The sequence below is a fragment of the Mytilus galloprovincialis genome, chromosome 1, assembly GCF_965363235.1.
Source record: "Mytilus galloprovincialis chromosome 1, xbMytGall1.hap1.1, whole genome shotgun sequence".
Lineage (NCBI taxonomy): Eukaryota > Metazoa > Mollusca > Bivalvia > Mytilida > Mytilidae > Mytilus > Mytilus galloprovincialis.
In genome coordinates this window covers 130,638,211-130,657,568 of record NC_134838.1, presented here as the reverse complement: position 1 = coordinate 130,657,568, position 19,358 = coordinate 130,638,211, and the positions used below count along the sequence as shown (strand labels likewise).

The 19,358-nt window shown below is 31.5% G+C and overlaps 2 protein-coding genes across 3 annotated transcripts in view; both read left to right on the top strand.

Moving 5' to 3' along the window:
- LOC143059924 (acyl-protein thioesterase 2-like) overlaps positions 1-19,358 on the top strand; it is a 147,947-nt gene that overhangs the window by 116,755 nt on the left and 11,834 nt on the right. The gene's annotated exons all lie outside the window — the stretch shown is intronic.
- LOC143059988 (2-iminobutanoate/2-iminopropanoate deaminase-like) lies at positions 39-11,878 on the top strand. Its single transcript, XM_076233518.1, has 4 exons — positions 39-191; positions 3,311-3,416; positions 11,576-11,634; positions 11,810-11,878. The coding sequence occupies exons 1-3, from the start codon at positions 127-129 to the stop codon at positions 11,585-11,587; spliced, it is 183 nt and encodes a 60-aa protein (XP_076089633.1). The 5' UTR covers positions 39-126; the 3' UTR covers positions 11,588-11,634; positions 11,810-11,878.

Here is a 19,358-nt window from a genome sequence, read left to right as displayed (position 1 = left end):
TGAACTTAAAAAATAATAGTAGATCAATGCTCAGGATCGTGCTTCATAAGAACCGTATTATTCCTGGATTACCTCCCATATGACAAGGACAAACAATTAAACTGGGCAGACCAAACACATTGAAATATGGCAGGAATTGTAAGAAAGATAATAAAGACAGTAAAGGCTCCAGCTGCTATTGGACCATACAGGTGAGTATCTTTGCCAAATATTTAAGAAACCTCAATGTGCACCTTTGGTCACCTGAGTCTGAGCAATTTTACTTGGAAGAAATTAACCTTTATACTTTTATTAAATATTATAATTTGCTGTTTTCACAAGTTACTTTGATAACATTGTTGGTCTGAGTATCCTTGTTATTAAGTTACTGAATTCCAGGTGGAAGTTAACTTAAAAGTAAACACATTATTGTTAAACATGTTAACTATTTAAAGCTGTTTTAAAAAACTTAAAGTACTTTAAAGAGGGTGGATAGGACCTTTATCGGGACTCCGGGATCGGGTGTTTTTAAGCTTGGGATTTCAGGATTGGTCCTTTCGGGATCAGTAAATTCTTTTTTTGAATTCCAGGATTTAAGCCCAGGATTTTCGGGATTAATAATTTGATAGTCGACATGATAGTGCTATTAACAAAATTTTCTTCAAATGAATGATTCAGTGATTTTCTTTATAATCAACCAAATTTTTAACACAAAAGGGGAGGGGGGGAGCCTATGAAAAGATGAAAAGAGAGATAATGTTACTCATTTGGGGAATATATCCCCATTTGGCTGGTTGTGCCAAAAATGGACAGGGATGTATTAACCTAGATCAAAACTATAGCTAAAAATAGACATGCTAGATAGGGAAGATCCCTCTAAAGTTATTCATTAATCATGTTAATTTACAACAAAATTAAATTAAAAGCCAATGATTGAATACACGCCCTTTAGCCCAGTAATCTTTTTTTTAAATGTTTGTCTACATTATTTTGTCTGTAATCAATGAAGAATAAGAATGCATATCATCTAGTGATGCTGTAAAGTAAGTTGTCTGAGTCTTTAAAGAGTGACTGTATTGTGGTATAATTAATATATGACATGAAAATGTTTGACAATCTGACAATTATCCTATTTTATTTGTGTTAAAAGAGATTTATATATTAAGTTTTTATTTGCATTATCTCCCTTATTCATTTAGCAGATATTTAAAACTAGAAATTAGAATTATTTAACCCTTTCCTCAATGCAAATTTTTTTTTTGCATACTTGATTCGCATAGGATTTTTCAATAAAATGCTGAAAATATGCTTTAAAGTATAAAAATGCATTGCGAAAAATAAATTTTTCATCAAATAAATTTAAGTCAGATGTTCTTGTGAATATCCTTTTCATATTGGATACAAATTTGATTAAGTCTAATACAGACATTTCGTAGTCTTAGCATTTCAACTGAAGTGCTACACAGACGTCGAAAGGCGTCATTATGGAGTAAAGGGGGAGGCATCAAAAGGCGTCATTATGGAGGAAAGGGTTAATAAAGGATTGAGTTCAAGAATCAGGCCTAGGGTTAAATGTGTTCGAATTAGCCTTAAGTTTGTGATTTTTTTTTGTAGCCATTCAAAATATATTACAAATTTCACATAGATGTAGTGGTGATATTACCATTTACACGAAATATTTTCATAATAATCAGTATACATTTATTGTGTTGTAATGTCAGATTTGGTCAAATCTAAGATAATTCTTAACATTTTTTTGCAATATACATTTGTACTTTGGGCACAACCCACGATCCAGAACGTTGCTATGTCTAGGGATCCAGTATCATCATTGGCAACTTTTGGTTACAGAATATTATGGATTCTAGGTTGTCGCCAAATGTTTTCTCAAGCTTTTTAAGTCTGAAAAATGCACAAAATTATAGCATTTAGACATTATATCTAAAATGTGATGATTTTGAAGCCAAGAATTTACTCTTATGAAGAGATTTATTTTAACAAAGAAGTCAAGGAAGCCAGGCTTTTTTTTTAAAGATAGATCCATTTAAGAACCAAATTATGGCCATTTTAAAAAAATATTTTCAAGTTGAAAATCATGGCCATAATTGGCCAAAAGTGAACCTTCTTGTCCTTTTATCTATATGAAAACTATACTTAATGATAATTTTCATGTATTGGTTCGATCAAGACCTGCAAATATATTATAACAAAAGGGAATGAAAATGAGTCCTATTAGGTTTCTTTGATCCACAATAATCATTCTTAGACAGGTTATAACGATAATAAGAATATATACTTTTGTACATGACATAATATGGAATCAAACTAACCTAGAAAAATGTGATTGCAGGTGATTGCTATCTATTTATATATATCACGTTAATAATATCTTGTTGACCATGTGCACGCACTCTTCTTAGGACATCTCAATTGTTGAGTAGATAGAGTGTAGACAAAAATGCACAAGAAAAACTGATACATATTATTAAGCCCATGCATTGTAAATTGTTTATTATAGACTTTTTTTTTAAATTGGATAGAAGTTTTAATTTGTTAAAAATCAAATCGGATAATTTGAGTCATATCAGTGAACAGGAATCTGACAGCTCATGCCCCTTTTTAGGTGCTTAATCAAAATTCTCAAGACTTAAATTGTTTAAGGGTTCAAAAGAGGGAAGAAAGATACCAGAGGGACAGTCAAACTCATAGATTGAAAATGAAATGACAACGCAATGGCTAAAAATAAAAAGACAAACAGACAAATTATAGTACAGAAGACACCATAAAGAAAACTAAAGAATAAGCAACAAGAACCCCACCAAAAACTGGGGGTTATCTCAGGTGCTCCAGTAGGGTAAGCAGATCCTGCTCCACATGTGGCACCAATCATGTTGCTTATGTTATTACAAGTCTGTTAAATAGTCTAATTCGATAAGTCACATTCATGAAAAGGGAGGGATATTGTCATTACGACATAAGGAACATATTGGGTATCATCTGTGAAAAGGTTATTCCATAATGGTCAACTGACTCTTGAGGGCGTCCGTAAAATTTACGAAGGGATGATTTAAACTTCACCATTTTGGAAGCTTGGTTTAATTAATAGCTTCCTTGTGAGCAACAATCCTCTTTCAATGAAATCATGATAGGAAATACAAGCCACTTTACAGAGTATATATATATATATCTCCCAATTGATGGGCCGGGAATATCCTATCAATTGGGAGATATATACTCTGTATGCAGGCGCTGCTGGAATGTTACTTTCTCAGTGCATAATATTGTTCTGATGCATACTATTATATTTTGAAATATCTTTTTTTGTTTAAAGTCAGGCTGTGCTGGTTGAAAATACTATGTACCTCTCTGGGCAAATAGGAATGGATCCTTCTACTGGTAACCTTGTATCCGGTGGTGTCGTGCCAGAGACAGAACAGGTATGTATATGATCCCTTCTACTGGTAACCTTGTATCTGGTGGTGTTGTGTCTGAGACAGAACAGGTATGTACATGTATAAACATGGTCCCTTTTACTGGTAACCTTGTATCTGATGGTGTTGTGCCAGAGACAGAACAGGTATGTACATGTATGAACATGATCATTTCTACTGATAACCTTGTATCTTGTGGTGTTGTGTCAGAGACAGAACAGGTATGTGTAAAGCAAGAACATGGTCCCTTCTACTGGTAACCTTGTATCTGGTGGTGTTGTACCAGAGACAGAACAGGTATGTGTAAAGCAAGAACATGGTCCCTTCTACCAAGGATTTGTATAGTATACAAATCCTTGCTTCTACTGGTAACCTTGTATCAGTGTTGTTGTACCAGAGACAGAACAGGCGGACACAAGGTTACCAGTAGAAGGCTCCATGTACATACCTGTTCTGTCTCTGGTACAACACCACCAGACACAAGGTTACCAGTAGAAGGAACCATGTTCTTGCTTTACACATACTAGCCATTGCTAGCTGTTCTGTCTCTGGTACAACACCACCAGATACAAGGTTACCAGTAGAAGGGACCATGTCCTTGTGTCCGTCAGATTTGTGCCAGAGACAGAGCAGGTATGTGTAAAACAAAACTGTATCCTGGTTAAATTTGATCCGGTGGAAAAAATGTCATAGTAATTTTTGTCATTATTTTATCCGGATGAAAATTTTTTGCTATTATATTTTTTTCCATTGCCGTGAAATTCTATCTGGGTTGTTAAACTATTGAATAGTTATTAAAAAAAACTTAATCTTTACAAATACTTTGAAATAATAATAGTGTATTTGAAGTTATGCTTTTAAGTTGGTAAAAAAATGTATTATAATGGGAAATAATTTCACAGATTATAATTGAAAATAATATCCTGAAATATTAAAGTGAATATCATTCTTTTAAAAAGACAATTAACATGAAACATATGAAAGAAAACCAGAAGTAATTTAAAAGATCTTAATTGTGAAATAATATCATGATTTATTTAATATATATAAAATAAGGTTAGTGAAATAAGGGTAAAAGTGAGTTGTTTATAGATCATAATTTCACTATGAAAAAGATTCAGGAATTATATAATATTTTAATATCTTTAAAATATAAATTGCTCATAATTACCTCCCTTTCATTGATAAGTAATGGCAAATTTGTTATACCTTTTTGAAACATTTATGATTATGGTCAGGTATATATTGATTGCGAGTAACTTACGTAGTTAATGGAACTCTATTTCACAATGTTCTGTGAAATATTGAGCGTAAAATATAGACTGGTACTGGTACATATTGTCTGCATATGACTGGTAACTTCAGTGTCTGGTTTGAATTTTAAAGGGAACAGTCCTATGAACAAGACAGTTTCAAATTAGTTTAAACGGTTTTATGTAGACATACTGTCAAGCATAGTATGTTTTATTTCATGAGGTTTTTTCTCGCCTTGCAAAACATAGGGATAACATTCAGTGGTGCCAACAGTGTACTGTAACTTACTTGTTTATTTAAAGCTTTATTTTTCAGGAGGTAGAATACCTGGATGCTTCATACCTGGTATTCAGATTCATTATGTTTCAATTTATAGAGTTTGGTCTATCATTTGACCATTGTCCTTGACCTCATTTTCGTGGTTTAGTAAAAGCTTCCAAAAAAAATTACCAATTTATGCCCCGCTGTTGTGGAGGGGGCATTAAGTTTTACCAATGGTCGTATGTACGTCCGTATGTAGGTCTGTTCCTCCGTACATCCCTTAATTGGTTTCCACTCTATAACTTAAGTTTGCCTCAACCAAATGTTAGGAAACTTATACACAATACTAATTACCACAAAACACAGATCAGGCGTGAATTTTGGTGGTGTCACTTTTGCCTTTCTAGAGTTTTGCTCCTTTACAAATGGATAAATTTCTAAATTTTTTGTTTCCATTCTCTTAAAATAAGTTTGCTTTAATAAAATGTTATGAAACTTATACACAATGCTTATTACCTTAAGACACAGATAAAGTATGAATTTTGGTGGCGTCTATCATGTACATCTTTTGAATATTCATTTTATAAAATTTACTGTTTGCAAAAGTATAAATTATTCTAAATTATAAGGATTTTCTGGTAACTAACAGAAAACCCTTGCCGTTTTTGGCACAACCTTTTTGATCTTTTGGTCCTCGATGCTGTTCAACTTTGTACTCGTTTCGGCTTTCAAACTTTTGTATCTGGGCGTCACACGTAGGTCTTGTGTGGACAAAATACACTTCTGGCGTATCAAAATTTTGAAGTTGTTGCCTTTTATTGGCTGTTGTTCGTGTGATTCTTTGTCAATTGTGTTCTCCAATTTATTTATATTGTAGTCCTGTGTTGTCATTTTGATGTCATATTTCACATGGATATAAAAGTGAGGTTTGGCATGCCACAAAACCAGGTTCAACCCACCATTTTTTCCTTTAAAAATGCCCTGTACCAAGTCAGGAATATGGCCATTGTTATATTATAGTTCGTTTCTGTGTGTATTACATTATAACGTTGTGTCGTTTGTTTTCTCTTATTTTTGAGTGTAAATCCACATTGCGATAAGACGTGTCATGGTACTTGTCTATCCCAAATTCATGTATTTGGTTTTGATGTTATATATATATGTTACATATATATATGTTATACTTGTTATTCTCGTGGGATTTTGTCTATGTGTGTTATATTTTAGTGTTATGTCGTTGTTCTCCTCTTATATTTAATGCGTTTCCCTCGGTTTTAGTTTGTTACCCCGATTTTGTTTTTTGTCCATGGATTTATGAGTTTTGAACAGCGGTATACTACTGTTGCCTTTATTTATGGTTCTAGAGTTATGCTCCTTTACAAATGGAAATATTGCTGAATTTTTCATTTCTGTTCTCTGACTTTAGTTTGCCTCAACCTCATGTTGTGAAACCTATACACAATTGCTTATTACATCAAAACACAGATCAAGACCAAATTGTGGTGGGTTCACATTTACCGTTCAAGAGTTATGACCCTTTACAAATGGAAATATTGCTGATTTTTTTTCTCCATATTCTCTAACTTTAGTTTGCCTCAACCAAATGTTATGAAACTTGTGCACAATGCTAATTATCCCAAAATGCAGATCAAGTTCAAAAGTTGGTGGTGTCATTTTTACTGTTCTAGAGTTATGTCCCTTTATAACATTATATGCAAGCAGGGGCATCATCTGTGACCAATGGACACATTCCCTATTTATTTGTAATCAGAAATACTTACTTAGTCAATGTTATTTTTTGTTGATTTATATATAAAAAAGAAGATGTGGTATGATTGCCAATGAGACAACTATCCACAAAAGACCAAAATGACACAGACATTAACAACTATAGGTCACCGTACGGCCTTCAACAATGAGCAAAGCCCATACCGCATAGTCAGCTATAAAAGGCCCCGATAAGACAATGTAAAACAATTTAAACGAGAAAACTAACAGCCTTATTTATGTAAAAAAACAGTCTATTTGTCAAATACTGCAGATAAACAAGAAGTCAATGTATTAGTTTTTGTGTTATGGACATATATCTTAAGTCATAGGTCAATTATATTTAGTTTTTGTGTTATGGACATATATCTTAAGTCATAGGTCAATTATATTTAGTTTTTGTGTTATGGACATATATCTTAAGTCATAGGCCAATTATATTTAGTTTTTGTGTTATGGACATATATCTTAAGTCATAGGTCAATTATATTTAGTTTTTGTGTTATGGACATTTATCTTAAGTCATAGGCCAATTATATTTAGTTTTTGTGTTATGGACATATATCTTAAGTCATAGGTCAATTATATTTAGTTTTTGTGTTATGGACATATATCTTAAGTCATAGGTCAATTATATTTAGTTTTTGTGTTATGGACATATATCTTAAGTCATAGGCCAATTATATTTAGTTTTTGTGTTATGGACATATATCTTAAGTCATAGGCCAATTATATTTAGTTTTTGTGTTATGGACATATATCTTAAGTCATAGGCCAATTATATTTAGTTTTTGTGTTATGGACATATATCTTAAGTCATAGGCCAATTATATTTAGTTTTTGTGTTATGGACATATATCTTAAGTCATAGGCCAATTATATTTAGTTTTTGTGTTATGGACATATATCTTAAGTCATAGGCCAATTATATTTAGTTTTTGTGTTATGGACATATATCTTAAGTCATAGGCCAATTATATTTAGTTTTTGTGTTATGGACATATATCTTAAGTCATAGGCCAATTATATTTAGTTTTTGTGTTATGGACATATATCTTAAGTCATAGGCCAATTATATTTAGTTTTTGTGTTATGGACATATATCTTAAGTCATAGGCCAATTATATTTGGTTTATGTGTTATGGACATATATCTTAAGTCATAGGCCAATTATATTTGGTTTATGTGTTATGGACATATATCTTAAGTCATAGGCCAATTATATTTAGTTTTTGTGTTATGGACATATATCTTAAGTCATAGGTCAATTATATTTAGTTTTTGTGTTATGGACATATATCTTAAGTCATAGGCCAATTATATTTAGTTTTTGTGTTATGGACATATATCTTAAGTCATAGGCCAATTATATTTAGTTTTTGTGTTATGGACATATATCTTAAGTCATAGGCCAATTATATTTAGTTTTTGTGTTATGGACATATATCTTAAGTCATAGGTCAATTATATTTAGTTTTTGTGTTATGGACATATATCTTAAGTCATAGGCCAATTATATTTAGTTTTTATGTTATGGACATCTTAAGTCATAGGCCAATTATATTTAGTTTTTGTGTTATGGACATATATCTTAAGTCATAGGCCAATTATATTTAGTTTTTGTGTTATGGACATCTTAAGTCATAGGCCAATTATATTTAGTTTTTGTGTTATGGACATATATCTTAAGTCATAGGCCAATTATATTTAGTTTTTGTGTTATGGACATATATCTTAAGTCATAGGCCAATTATATTAAGTTTTTGTGTTATGGACATATATCTTAAGTCATAGGCCAATTATATTTAGTTTTTGTGTTATGGACATATATCTTAAGTCATAGGCCAATTATATTTAGTTTTTGTGTTATGGACATATATCTTAAGTCATAGGCCAATTATATTTAGTTTTTGTGTTATGGACATCTTAAGTCATAGGCCAATTATATTTAGTTTTTGTGTTATGGACATATATCTTAAGTCATAGGTCAATTATATTTAGTTTTTGTGTTATGGACATATATCTTAAGTCATAGGCCAATTATATTTAGTTTTTGTGTTATGGACATATATCTGAAGTCATAGGTCAATTATATTTAGTTTTTGTGTTATGGACATATATCTTAAGCCATAGGCCAATTATATTTAGTTTTTGTGTTATAGACATATATCTGAAGTCATAGGCCAATTATATTTAGTTTTTGTGTTATGGACATATATCTTAAGTCATAGGTCAATTATATTTAGTTTTTGTGTTATGGACATATATCTTAAGTCATAGGCCAATTATATTTAGTTTTTGTGTTATGGACATATATCTGAAGTCATAGGTCAATTATATTTAGTTTTTGTGTTATGGACATATATCTTAAGTCATAGGCCAATTATATTTAGTTTTTGTGTTATGGACATATATCTTAAGTCATAGGCCAATTATATTTAGTTTTTGTGTTATGGACATATATCTTAAGCCATAGGCCAATTATATTTAGTTTTTGTGTTATAGACATATATCTTAAGTCATAGGCCAATTATATTTAGTTTTTGTGTTATGGACATATATCTTAAGTCATAGGCCAATTATATTTAGTTTTTGTGTTATGGACATATATCTTAAGTCATAGGCCAATTATATTTAGTTTTTGTGTTATGGACATATATCTTAAGTCATAGGCCAATTATATTAAGTTTTTGTGTTATGGACATATATCTTAAGTCATAGGCCAATTATATTTAGTTTTTGTGTTATGGACATATATCTTAAGCCATAGGCCAATTATATTTAGTTTTTGTGTTATGGACATATATCTTAAGTCATAGGTCAATTATATTTAGTTTTTGTGTTATGGACATATATCTTAAGTCATAGGCCAATTATATTTAGTTTTTGTGTTATGGACATATATCTTAAGCCATAGGCCAATTATATTTAGTTTTTGTGTTATGGACATATATCTTAAGTCATAGGTCAATTATATTTAGTTTTTGTGTTATGGACATATATCTTAAGCCATAGGCCAATTATATTTAGTTTTTGTGTTATGGACATATATCTTAAGTCATAGGCCAATTATATTTGGTTTATGTGTTATGGACATATATCTTAAGTCATAGGCCAATTATATTTAGTTTTTGTGTTATGGACATATATCTTAAGTCATAGGTCAATTATATTTAGTTTTTGTGTTATGGACATATATCTTAAGTCATAGGCCAATTATATTTAGTTTTTGTGTTATGGACATATATCTTAAGTCATAGGTCAATTATATTTAGTTTTTGTGTTATGGACATCTTAAGTCATAGGCCAATTATATTTAGTTTTTGTGTTATGGACATCTTAAGTCATAGGCCAATTATATTTAGATTTTGTGTTATGGACATATATCTTAAGTCATAGGTCAATTATATTTAGTTTTTGTGTTATGGACATATATCTTAAGTCATAGGCCAATTATATTTAGTTTTTGTGTTATGGACATATATCTTAAGTCATAGGCCAATTATATTTAGTTTTTGTGTTATGGACATAGATCTTAAGTCATAGGCCAATTATATTTAGTTTTTGTGTTATGGACATATATCTTAAGTCATAGGTCAATTATATTTAGTTTTTGTGTTATGGACATATATCTTAAGTCATAGGCCAATTATATTTAGTTTTTGTGTTATGGACATATATCTTAAGTCATAGGCCAATTATATTTGGTTTATGAAATTATTGTAAGGTGTACAGACTTTTTTTTAACTGAATTTTAATGTGTGTATTGTTATGCGTTCACTTTTCTACATTGGTTAGAGGTATAGGGGAGGGTTGAGATCTCATAAACATGTTTAACCCTGCCACATGTTTGCGCCTGTCCCAAGTCAGGAGCCTCTGGCCTTTGTTAGTCTTGTATTATTTTTAATTTTAGTTTCTTGTGTACAATTTGGAGTTTAGTATGGCGTCCATTGAACTAGTATATATATTTGTTTAGGGGCCAGCTGAAGGACGCCTCTAGGTGCGGGAATTTCTCGCTGCATTGAAGACCTGTTGGTGACCTTCTGCTGTTGTCTGTTCTATGGTCGGGTTGTTGTCTCTTTGACACATTCCCCATTTCCATTCTCAATTTTTTAATAACTGAAATGAAGAAATAGTTTTATTTATAAGGAAAATGAATAAAAGTCAAAACAATTTATGCTATGAAATCATATTAAAACAGCACTACACTGTATAAACATAAATTGTTAAATATTAAGCACTAAATATCAAAATGATAACCCTATTTTTTAAATCTTAGGCACAATATATTAAAATGTTAAACACAATATATACTGTTCATTTGTCAATTTTCAATTTGCAATTAGGTCTGTTCCTCAGATATTATAAGTAATAGGCTAACTATATTTGTGACTGGTATGACTTTTATGTTATTGACCCTGACCTTATTTACATTGATCATTGGTTCTATTAAAGTTTATGTGATATGGGTAGTGAAACCTCAAACTACTCTTGTTCAACATACATTCCATCATGATAAGTAAAGTAGGTGACATTTTAAACTGTGCACTCTTGTTATTTTAAGTTAAATTTTTAAAGCTGATTTGTATAATGGTTATGGTGACCTATAGTTGCTTTCATCCATTTCATTTTGACTTTGGTGGAGGCTTTTCAAATTGGCAACCATACCACATCTTCCTATATTTAAACTTGTGTGATGAGTAATAAACCCTGGCCATACTTTATGTAATGATATATGAAATGAAAAAAAGTACAGAGGAAAATATGCTAGGATATCAAAGAGACTTAATAAGACACTTAAAAAAACTTAATAACAGATATTACAGTTTATAATTAACAGTATTCAAGGGACTACCTAAAAGACTGTATATTGTATATTTTAGGCACAAGTTTAGAAATATGGGAGCTGTATTAGGAGCTGCTGGAGCTGATTTTAATAACAGTGAGTATACGGATGTGTTCTGAACAAATAAAAAAAATAAGGTTATAAACTAGTACAAAAAAAATTGTTAATCTTGCTAATAAATGCTATCATAAAAATTATTGAGAAATTCCTGTTGACAATTACTTATTTCTATTTGATGCAAATCATTAAATCTCTTTATTTTATTTTTTAGTTGTCAAGGCAACAGTCCTATTACAGAATATGAATGATTTTGCAGCAGTCAATGATGTTTATGTGAAATGTAAGTTTAAAAAATCTTTAGAATTTAATATCAGCGCTCATAAAACTTACCATGAGTACCAGTTGAATCTATCAGAAGTAACTATGGTACCGTTTATGAGTAATAATTAAATTTACTGATAGGAGCTACAGTGAGTTCCATTAGTATATATTATAAGGGGGGGGGGTAGGAGGGGTCCTGATCCCGAAATTCAAATTTAGGAATTGTTTATTACATTTCTGTTCACACACAAAATAAACTTTTTATTTATTCGTCCAAGCAAATAATGTTGTGTTACCAGTCTCCCTATATCTAACCTGAATTTTCATGTCTACCCTAACCAATTTTATAAAAAAAAATCTTTTTAAGCACTGTTAAATAAAATCTATTTAAGCACTGTTTAATTCCACTTATTATTATAGAATTTAAATATTTACAAATATGAAATTATTTTATCTAACTAATCTCTTTTTTTCTTCCAAAGTACAGGAAACAAGTATACATATATTTTTGGCCTTACATGGAGAGACACATTTGTGGTTTTAATGTATTCAATAAATAAAAGCCTGTAAATACATATCATCAGAAATAATGGTGGTATCATTTTCACTGTAACTTAAGGTATTCTTCTGACCTTATCACTCCATTAAAAGTTAATAGTTTTATGATACTATCACCATAATCGATTACAATTTTAAATTCATCATTTCTATCCTTTGCAATTTAATTTATAGCTCTAACGGTGAACTTAAACTTGGTTTTATGGATTATTCAGTTACAATTAAAGAGAAAAGTTATCTAGTCTTATGTTTATTTGAAGGCAATCAAGAGTATAAAATCTGCCGTACGGTGACCTATAGTTGTTAATGTCTGTGTCATTTTGTTTTTTTGTGGATAGTTGTCTCATTGGCAATCATGCCACATCTTCTTTTTTATATTTAATCTTAACTTTTTCCTTGAGAAGAAGTTCTCGTGTAAAAAAAAAATAAAATCATTGGTCAACCAATAAGGTATAAGGCCACATTTAGTGCATAAGTTAATTATTTTTAAAACTTAAAATGCCCAACATCCTTCCCAAAAACAAATACAAAAATATTTTTAAAAATGAACAGATTGACAATAAACATTTTTTCAAACTTCAAGCATTAATAAAATATTTTCAAGTGGCTTGGTTTTTTCTAAGTGTGTTTACAGTTAATACACACATGTTTAATATGGCGTTATAAATAATGTAGTATTGTATTTCAAGATTTATTGAAAAGATAATTAGATTGTTCAATACCTGTTTACCTTGATAGATGGTTAGAGATTAAATATGCTACATACATGAATGACAATGTAAAAAGATATTTTATTGACAGTTTAAATACATCACAAACTGACTGTATATGCAGTTATAGTTAAAACCACAAAGGTTTAAATACTGTTATAAATATTTCTTAGTGGGGTACCAATTATCAAGGATGTAGCTGATTGAGTTGTACCTAAAGTATTTATCACAATACAAACTATTTGCAGAATTATTTAAAACCATAAAGTCAAATAACTACTTAATTCACTAAAGGTATAGTTTTCCTCAATTATTGAAAGTTGAAACTCTAGAAAAAGTTTGAATCCAGTAACTTAATTAATTTAAAAATTTCAAAATAAATGTTTATTCAATTCAAAAGTACAATGTATTACGAATATTTATCTGAATCTCCAAAAAAAAATGTCTTAAAGTTTTAAATACTGGTAAACATAAGTATGATACTCATTTAGTCTGTCATCTTTCCTCTGCTCATGACAGCTGGCAGGTAATTTCAAGCAGGATAAGTTAATTTTATTAATTTCTAAATCTATTTACATCATCAGTATAAAATAGCAATACAATGTTTGTTTTCCCTAAAACAGTTCATGTCATATGTACAATAATAACATATTTTATAAATCCTTCCTGCCAGTATTTGTAAGCAAAGTTCTACAATGCACTGTTAGTGTACTTTTCATTTCACCTCTACAGTGGCGGATCCAGGATGTCCATTTAAGATTAATTTTTGTCATTTTGTTTTCGTTGCAAATGATAGAGTTTATCCCACTCAAAAGTGTTTTAATCAATAAGCTCTCCCAAGATGTTATGTAAAATTCATATAAACACTTGGGTTTTCCTGTTTGAATGGTTTTACACTAGTAATTTTGGGGCCCTTTATAGCTTGTTGTTTTCGGTGTGAGCCAAGGCTCCATGTTGAAGGCCGTACCTTTGGGTTTTTTTCTTCAAATTTGCCCAACAAAATAATTTTTTTTCTATTATGGCAACTGAATATTTAGATGAATATCAAATATGTTAACATGCCTAGAACACCTAGGCATTACATATGTTAGATGAATATGGGTAAATTGAGTCCATTTTTTTTAAACCATCAGAGTGGAATAACAGTCATGTCAACCTATTTCTTATTGTTTGTTTTCATGATTTTTAATTGCAATTAATTTCATCATCAGATTTCTGTAGAAGTTACCATGGTTTCTGCCATTATCATTTTCTATATTTTTAACAGATTTCCCAAAGAATTATCCAGCTAGAGCAGCGTACCAGGTGGCAGTTTTACCAAAGGTTGGTATAGTTCTTTTGTATTTCTCAGTAGAACAATACACTGAATCTGCAAACATACAGTACACATTCAAATTAGTTTTAAAAAGTTCTAATAGTTTGATGTCTATTAATACCAATGAACTAGTTCATATTTATGTACAGGGGCCAGCTGAAGCACGCATCCCGGGGAAGGATTTTCTCGCTAAGTTGAAGACTTTTTGTGGCCTTTGGCTGTTTTTTGCTCTTTGGTCGGGTTGTTGTCTCTTCGACATATTCCCCATTTATATCCTTATTTATTTTATATGTCTTTGTTTCTTCATTTTTTTCTTGGAACACTATTTTTTTTACCTGAACATACATGAAATATTTGCCACTGGACAGAAAGCAACCACCAATCAATATTGTCAATATGTTTTTTTGACATGTACCTAATTACACCTCTATCAGTTTTTTTGGTGGAAGAAGACTTCAAGTCTTCTGAAGACCTATGGTGCCGACTTTACAACCATTACAACCTCTGTATGCCGCATCCGTTTCTGTGCATTATAATTTCATAACAACTTTCGATTCTTGACACCGATTTTTACACATGATTAAGCATCTGAATCTTTTTTTTTTGAAAATTAGGGTTGAAAAACAATCACTATCGTAAATATGTACCCTTTTATTTATGTAAATTATTAGATTTTATCTCATCTACATGAACATTGTTTGTTTACTTGTAACCGGATGTTTTTAATGTAGATATTTGTAGTACGCATGCGTTAATTTGGATCGGGTCGACTCGCCCTGTTTACATGTTCGCCCTTGGTCTGTTTGTCCCGAGTGCTTTAGACCATATAGTACGTTCGCTCTGTGTTCATTCTCTTCACTCTTATCAAGGACGTTTTATAATATGTCCTTGCATTTATTAAAAAATATTAAAAATCATTAAAAAATCTAAAACACGATTTAGTGAAAATCATCTGTTCCCTATTTTGTTCCCACGGTAAAACAATCCTGTTCAGCCAATCAAATTCTGTGTTTCTCATGATTAAATTAATAAGCCAATCAAAAACGTTTTCTCTGAAGATTATTCTAACATGCTAGATTTTGAACTTTGTTGTTTTCATCTTGTAAAATCGTGAACATGAATTTTCATCTGCAAAGAGGGTTCTTACACAGCTTAAGGATAAAAGCATGGCTGATTGACAAAATTCAATGATGCAGTACTACCATAAAGATAAAACTGAATAGTAGTTTTTTCACTAATTACGTTATTTTTGTATTTAAAGCACAATGCACTATTATTTTTTTCACAAAGACCAACAAACAGGTTGGGAACCCCCCCCCCCCCCCCCCCCCCCCCCATTATGAGTGGTGTCCCTTAAATGAAGGACTGTCCCTAAAACAAGGGGTCATTTTACTGTTGAAAAAAAAGAAAGAAAATTTTTAAGATTTTTAACTCAAAAGTGAGAAAATTCATTATATTTGGAACAATTTTTCTAAATGAGGGGTCAAATTAACAAAGAAGATATAAGTTTAGAAACATCACAAAATTCTTTTGACATGTTTTGACCATTTAATACTTGATAGATGCATAGTTCTTGGGGAAAGTTTCATAAAAAATATGAATATAAACATGATAAAGATGCTCATTTTTTACAGTGGGTTGTTATGTTCTTCCAATGAGGGTTACCCCTCATTTGGAGTGTTGTTCCCAACCTGTAAAGGTCCATCTTTGTGATATTTCAAAATTGGAAATTTCAACAAGCATCATATATTCTTACACAAGAAAATAAACCCTGGTCTGCTAGCTACATGTTCATCTTTTCTTCTGATTTAATAACTAGAATCATGCAAACAGACTTAAGAAAAAGGCATGTACCGTAAGCTCATCATACAAATATGACACTTTTACTAGACAATCCAGATCGTGCAAAATACTTCGCTTAAAATTGTAACCTTTAAAATTGTTGTCGCGCACTAAAAACCCCCATGGGAACTTTCAAAAGTTGGCAGGTATGTAACAAGTCTTACTATTTTTATGCCCCATTTATGGGCATTATGTTTTCTGGTCTGTCAGTCCTGCTTCAGGGTTAAATTTCGTAGTCGAGGTAGTTTTTGATAAAGTTGAAATCCAATCAACTTGAAACTTAGTACACATGTGTTCCTTATGATATGATCTTTCTAATTTTTCTGCCAAATTTAAGATTTTACCTTATTTTCACGGTCCACTGAACATAGAAAATGGTTGTACGGATGGGAAATCCATGTACTTATGACACATTCTTGTTTGAAGAAAAAAAATACGTCATAACGATAATGGAACAAAGCAGGCTGGGTTTAGTGGGGCTGCTTTTATGGTAATTCAAGTTACCTTTTATTCACCTTCTTCCACCTCAGAGCTATCAGCTCTTTGATTGGTTGATAGTTCTAGTCTCCTTGTCAATCAAACTACATCCTATCTGGTACTATAGATGGGTGTAATTCATTTCTGTATTTTTTAATAGTTTTGCTCATTTTTCTTTATTTGTAAAATAATGGTTATTCTGTATTAACTTGATAACTGTACATGTAGTCTTGGTATAATTTTGGAGTAATTCTTTAGATTTTAGCACCTCATTATTCTGTATTTATTTTTAGCTCACCTGACCTAAAAGGTCAAGTGAGCTTTTCTCATCACTTGGCGTCCGGCGTCCGTTGTCTGTCGTCCGTAAACTTTTACAAAAATCTTCTCCTCTGAAACTGCTAAGCCAAATTTAACCAAACTTGGCCACAATCATCCTTGGGGTATCTAGTTTAAAAAATGTGTCCGATGACCTGGCCATCAAATCAAGATGGCCGCCACGGCTAAAGTAAAATGCAGTTTTTGGCTTATAACTCAAAAACCAAAGCATTTAGAGCAAATCTTACATGGGGGTAAAAATGATTATCAGGTCAAGATCTATCTGCCCTGAAATTTTCAGATGAATCGGACAACCTTTTGTTGGGTTGCTGCCCCTGAATTGGTAATTTTAAGGAAATTTTGCTGTTTTTGGTTATTATCTAGAATATTATTATAGATAGAGATAAACTGTAAACAGTAATAATGTTCAGCAAAGTAAGATTTACAAATAAGTCAACATGGCTGAAATGGTCAGTTGACCCCTTTAGGAGTTATTGCCATTTATAGTCAATTTTTAACCATTTTTCGTAAATCTTAGCAATCTTTTACAAAAATCTTCTCCTCTGAAACTACTGTGCCAAATTGAAACAAACTTGGCAACAATCATCTTTGGGGTATCTAGTTAAAAAAAATGTGTCCGGTGACCCGGCCATCCAACCAAGATGGTCACCATGGCTAAAAATAGAACATAGGGGTAAAATGCAGTTTTTGGCTTATAACTCAAAAACCAAAGCATGTAGAGCAAATCTGACAGGATTTTATTGTTTATCAGGTCAAGATCTATCTGCCCTGAAATTTTCAGATGGATCAGACAACTGGTTGTTGGGTTGTTGCCCCTGAATTAGTAATTTTAAGGAAATTTTGCAGTTTTTGGTTATTATCTTGAATACTATTATAGATAGAGATAAACTGTAAACAGCAATAATGTTCAGCAAAGTAAGATCTACAAATAAGTCAACATGACCAAAATTGTCAGAGAACTCCTTAAGGAGTTATTGTCTTTTATAGTCAATATTGAACAACTTTTCATCATTTTTGTAACTTGTACAAAAATCTTCTTTTCTAAAACTATGGGCCAAATTTAACCAAACTTGGCCACAATCATTACTAGGGTATCTATTTTAAAAAAAAGTGTCTAATGACCCTGCCTACCAACCAAGATGGCCAACATCAGTAAATACAGTAACATAGGGATAGTGATCCGGCGGCGGCTACGGCGGCGGTGTTCGCTAACTTCTTAAAAGCTTTATATTTTAGAAGGTGGAAGACCTGGATGCTTCATACTTTGTATATAGATGCCTCATGTTACGAAGTTTCCGTCAGTCACATGTCCAATGTCCTTGACCTCATTTTCATGGTTCAGTGACCACTTGAAAAAAAAGTTCAGATTTTTTGTAATGTTGAATTCTCTCTTATTATAAGTAATAGGATAACTATATTTGATAGGCGTGTACCTTGAAAGGTCCTCATGTCTGTCAGACAGTTTTCACTTGACCTCGACCTCATTTCATGGATCAGTGAACAAGGTTAAGTTTTGGTGGTCAAGTCCATATCTCAGATACTACAAGCAATAAGGCGAGTATATTTGGTGTATGGAAGGACTGTAAAGTGTACATGTCCAACTGGCAGGTGTCATCTGACCTTGACCTCATTTTCATGGTTCAGTGGTTATAGTTAAATTTTTGTGTTTTGGTCTGTTTTTCTCATACTATATGCAATAGGTCTACTATATTTGTTGTATGGAATGATTGTAAGGTGTACCTATCTAGCGGGCAGATGTCATGTGACCTTGACCTCATTTTCATGGTTCAGTGGTCAAAGTTAAGTTTTTGAGTTTTGGTCTTTTTATCTAATACTATATGCCATAGGTCATCTTATTTGGTGTATGGAAATATTTTATGATCTTTATGTCAGTCGCGCAGGTTTTATTTGACCGTGACCTCATTTTCACGGTTCATTGCACAGTTTAAAGTTTTTGTGTTTTGGTCTATTTTTCTTAAACTATAAGTAATAGGTCAACTATATATGTTGTATAGAAGCATTGTTAGCTGTACATGTCTGCCTGGCATGGTTCATCTGACCTTGACCTCATTTTCAAGGTTCATTGGTCTTTGTTTAGTTATCTTGGTTAATGTTAAGTTTATGTGACAGTTGTATTAAAGCTTAGCTTTATACTTAGGACTATCAACATAATATCAATGATTAGTATAGAAGGCGAGACATTTCAGCGTGTGCACTCTTGTATTAAGTTGTAGTGTGTATTGATAATAAGTATTATCCCC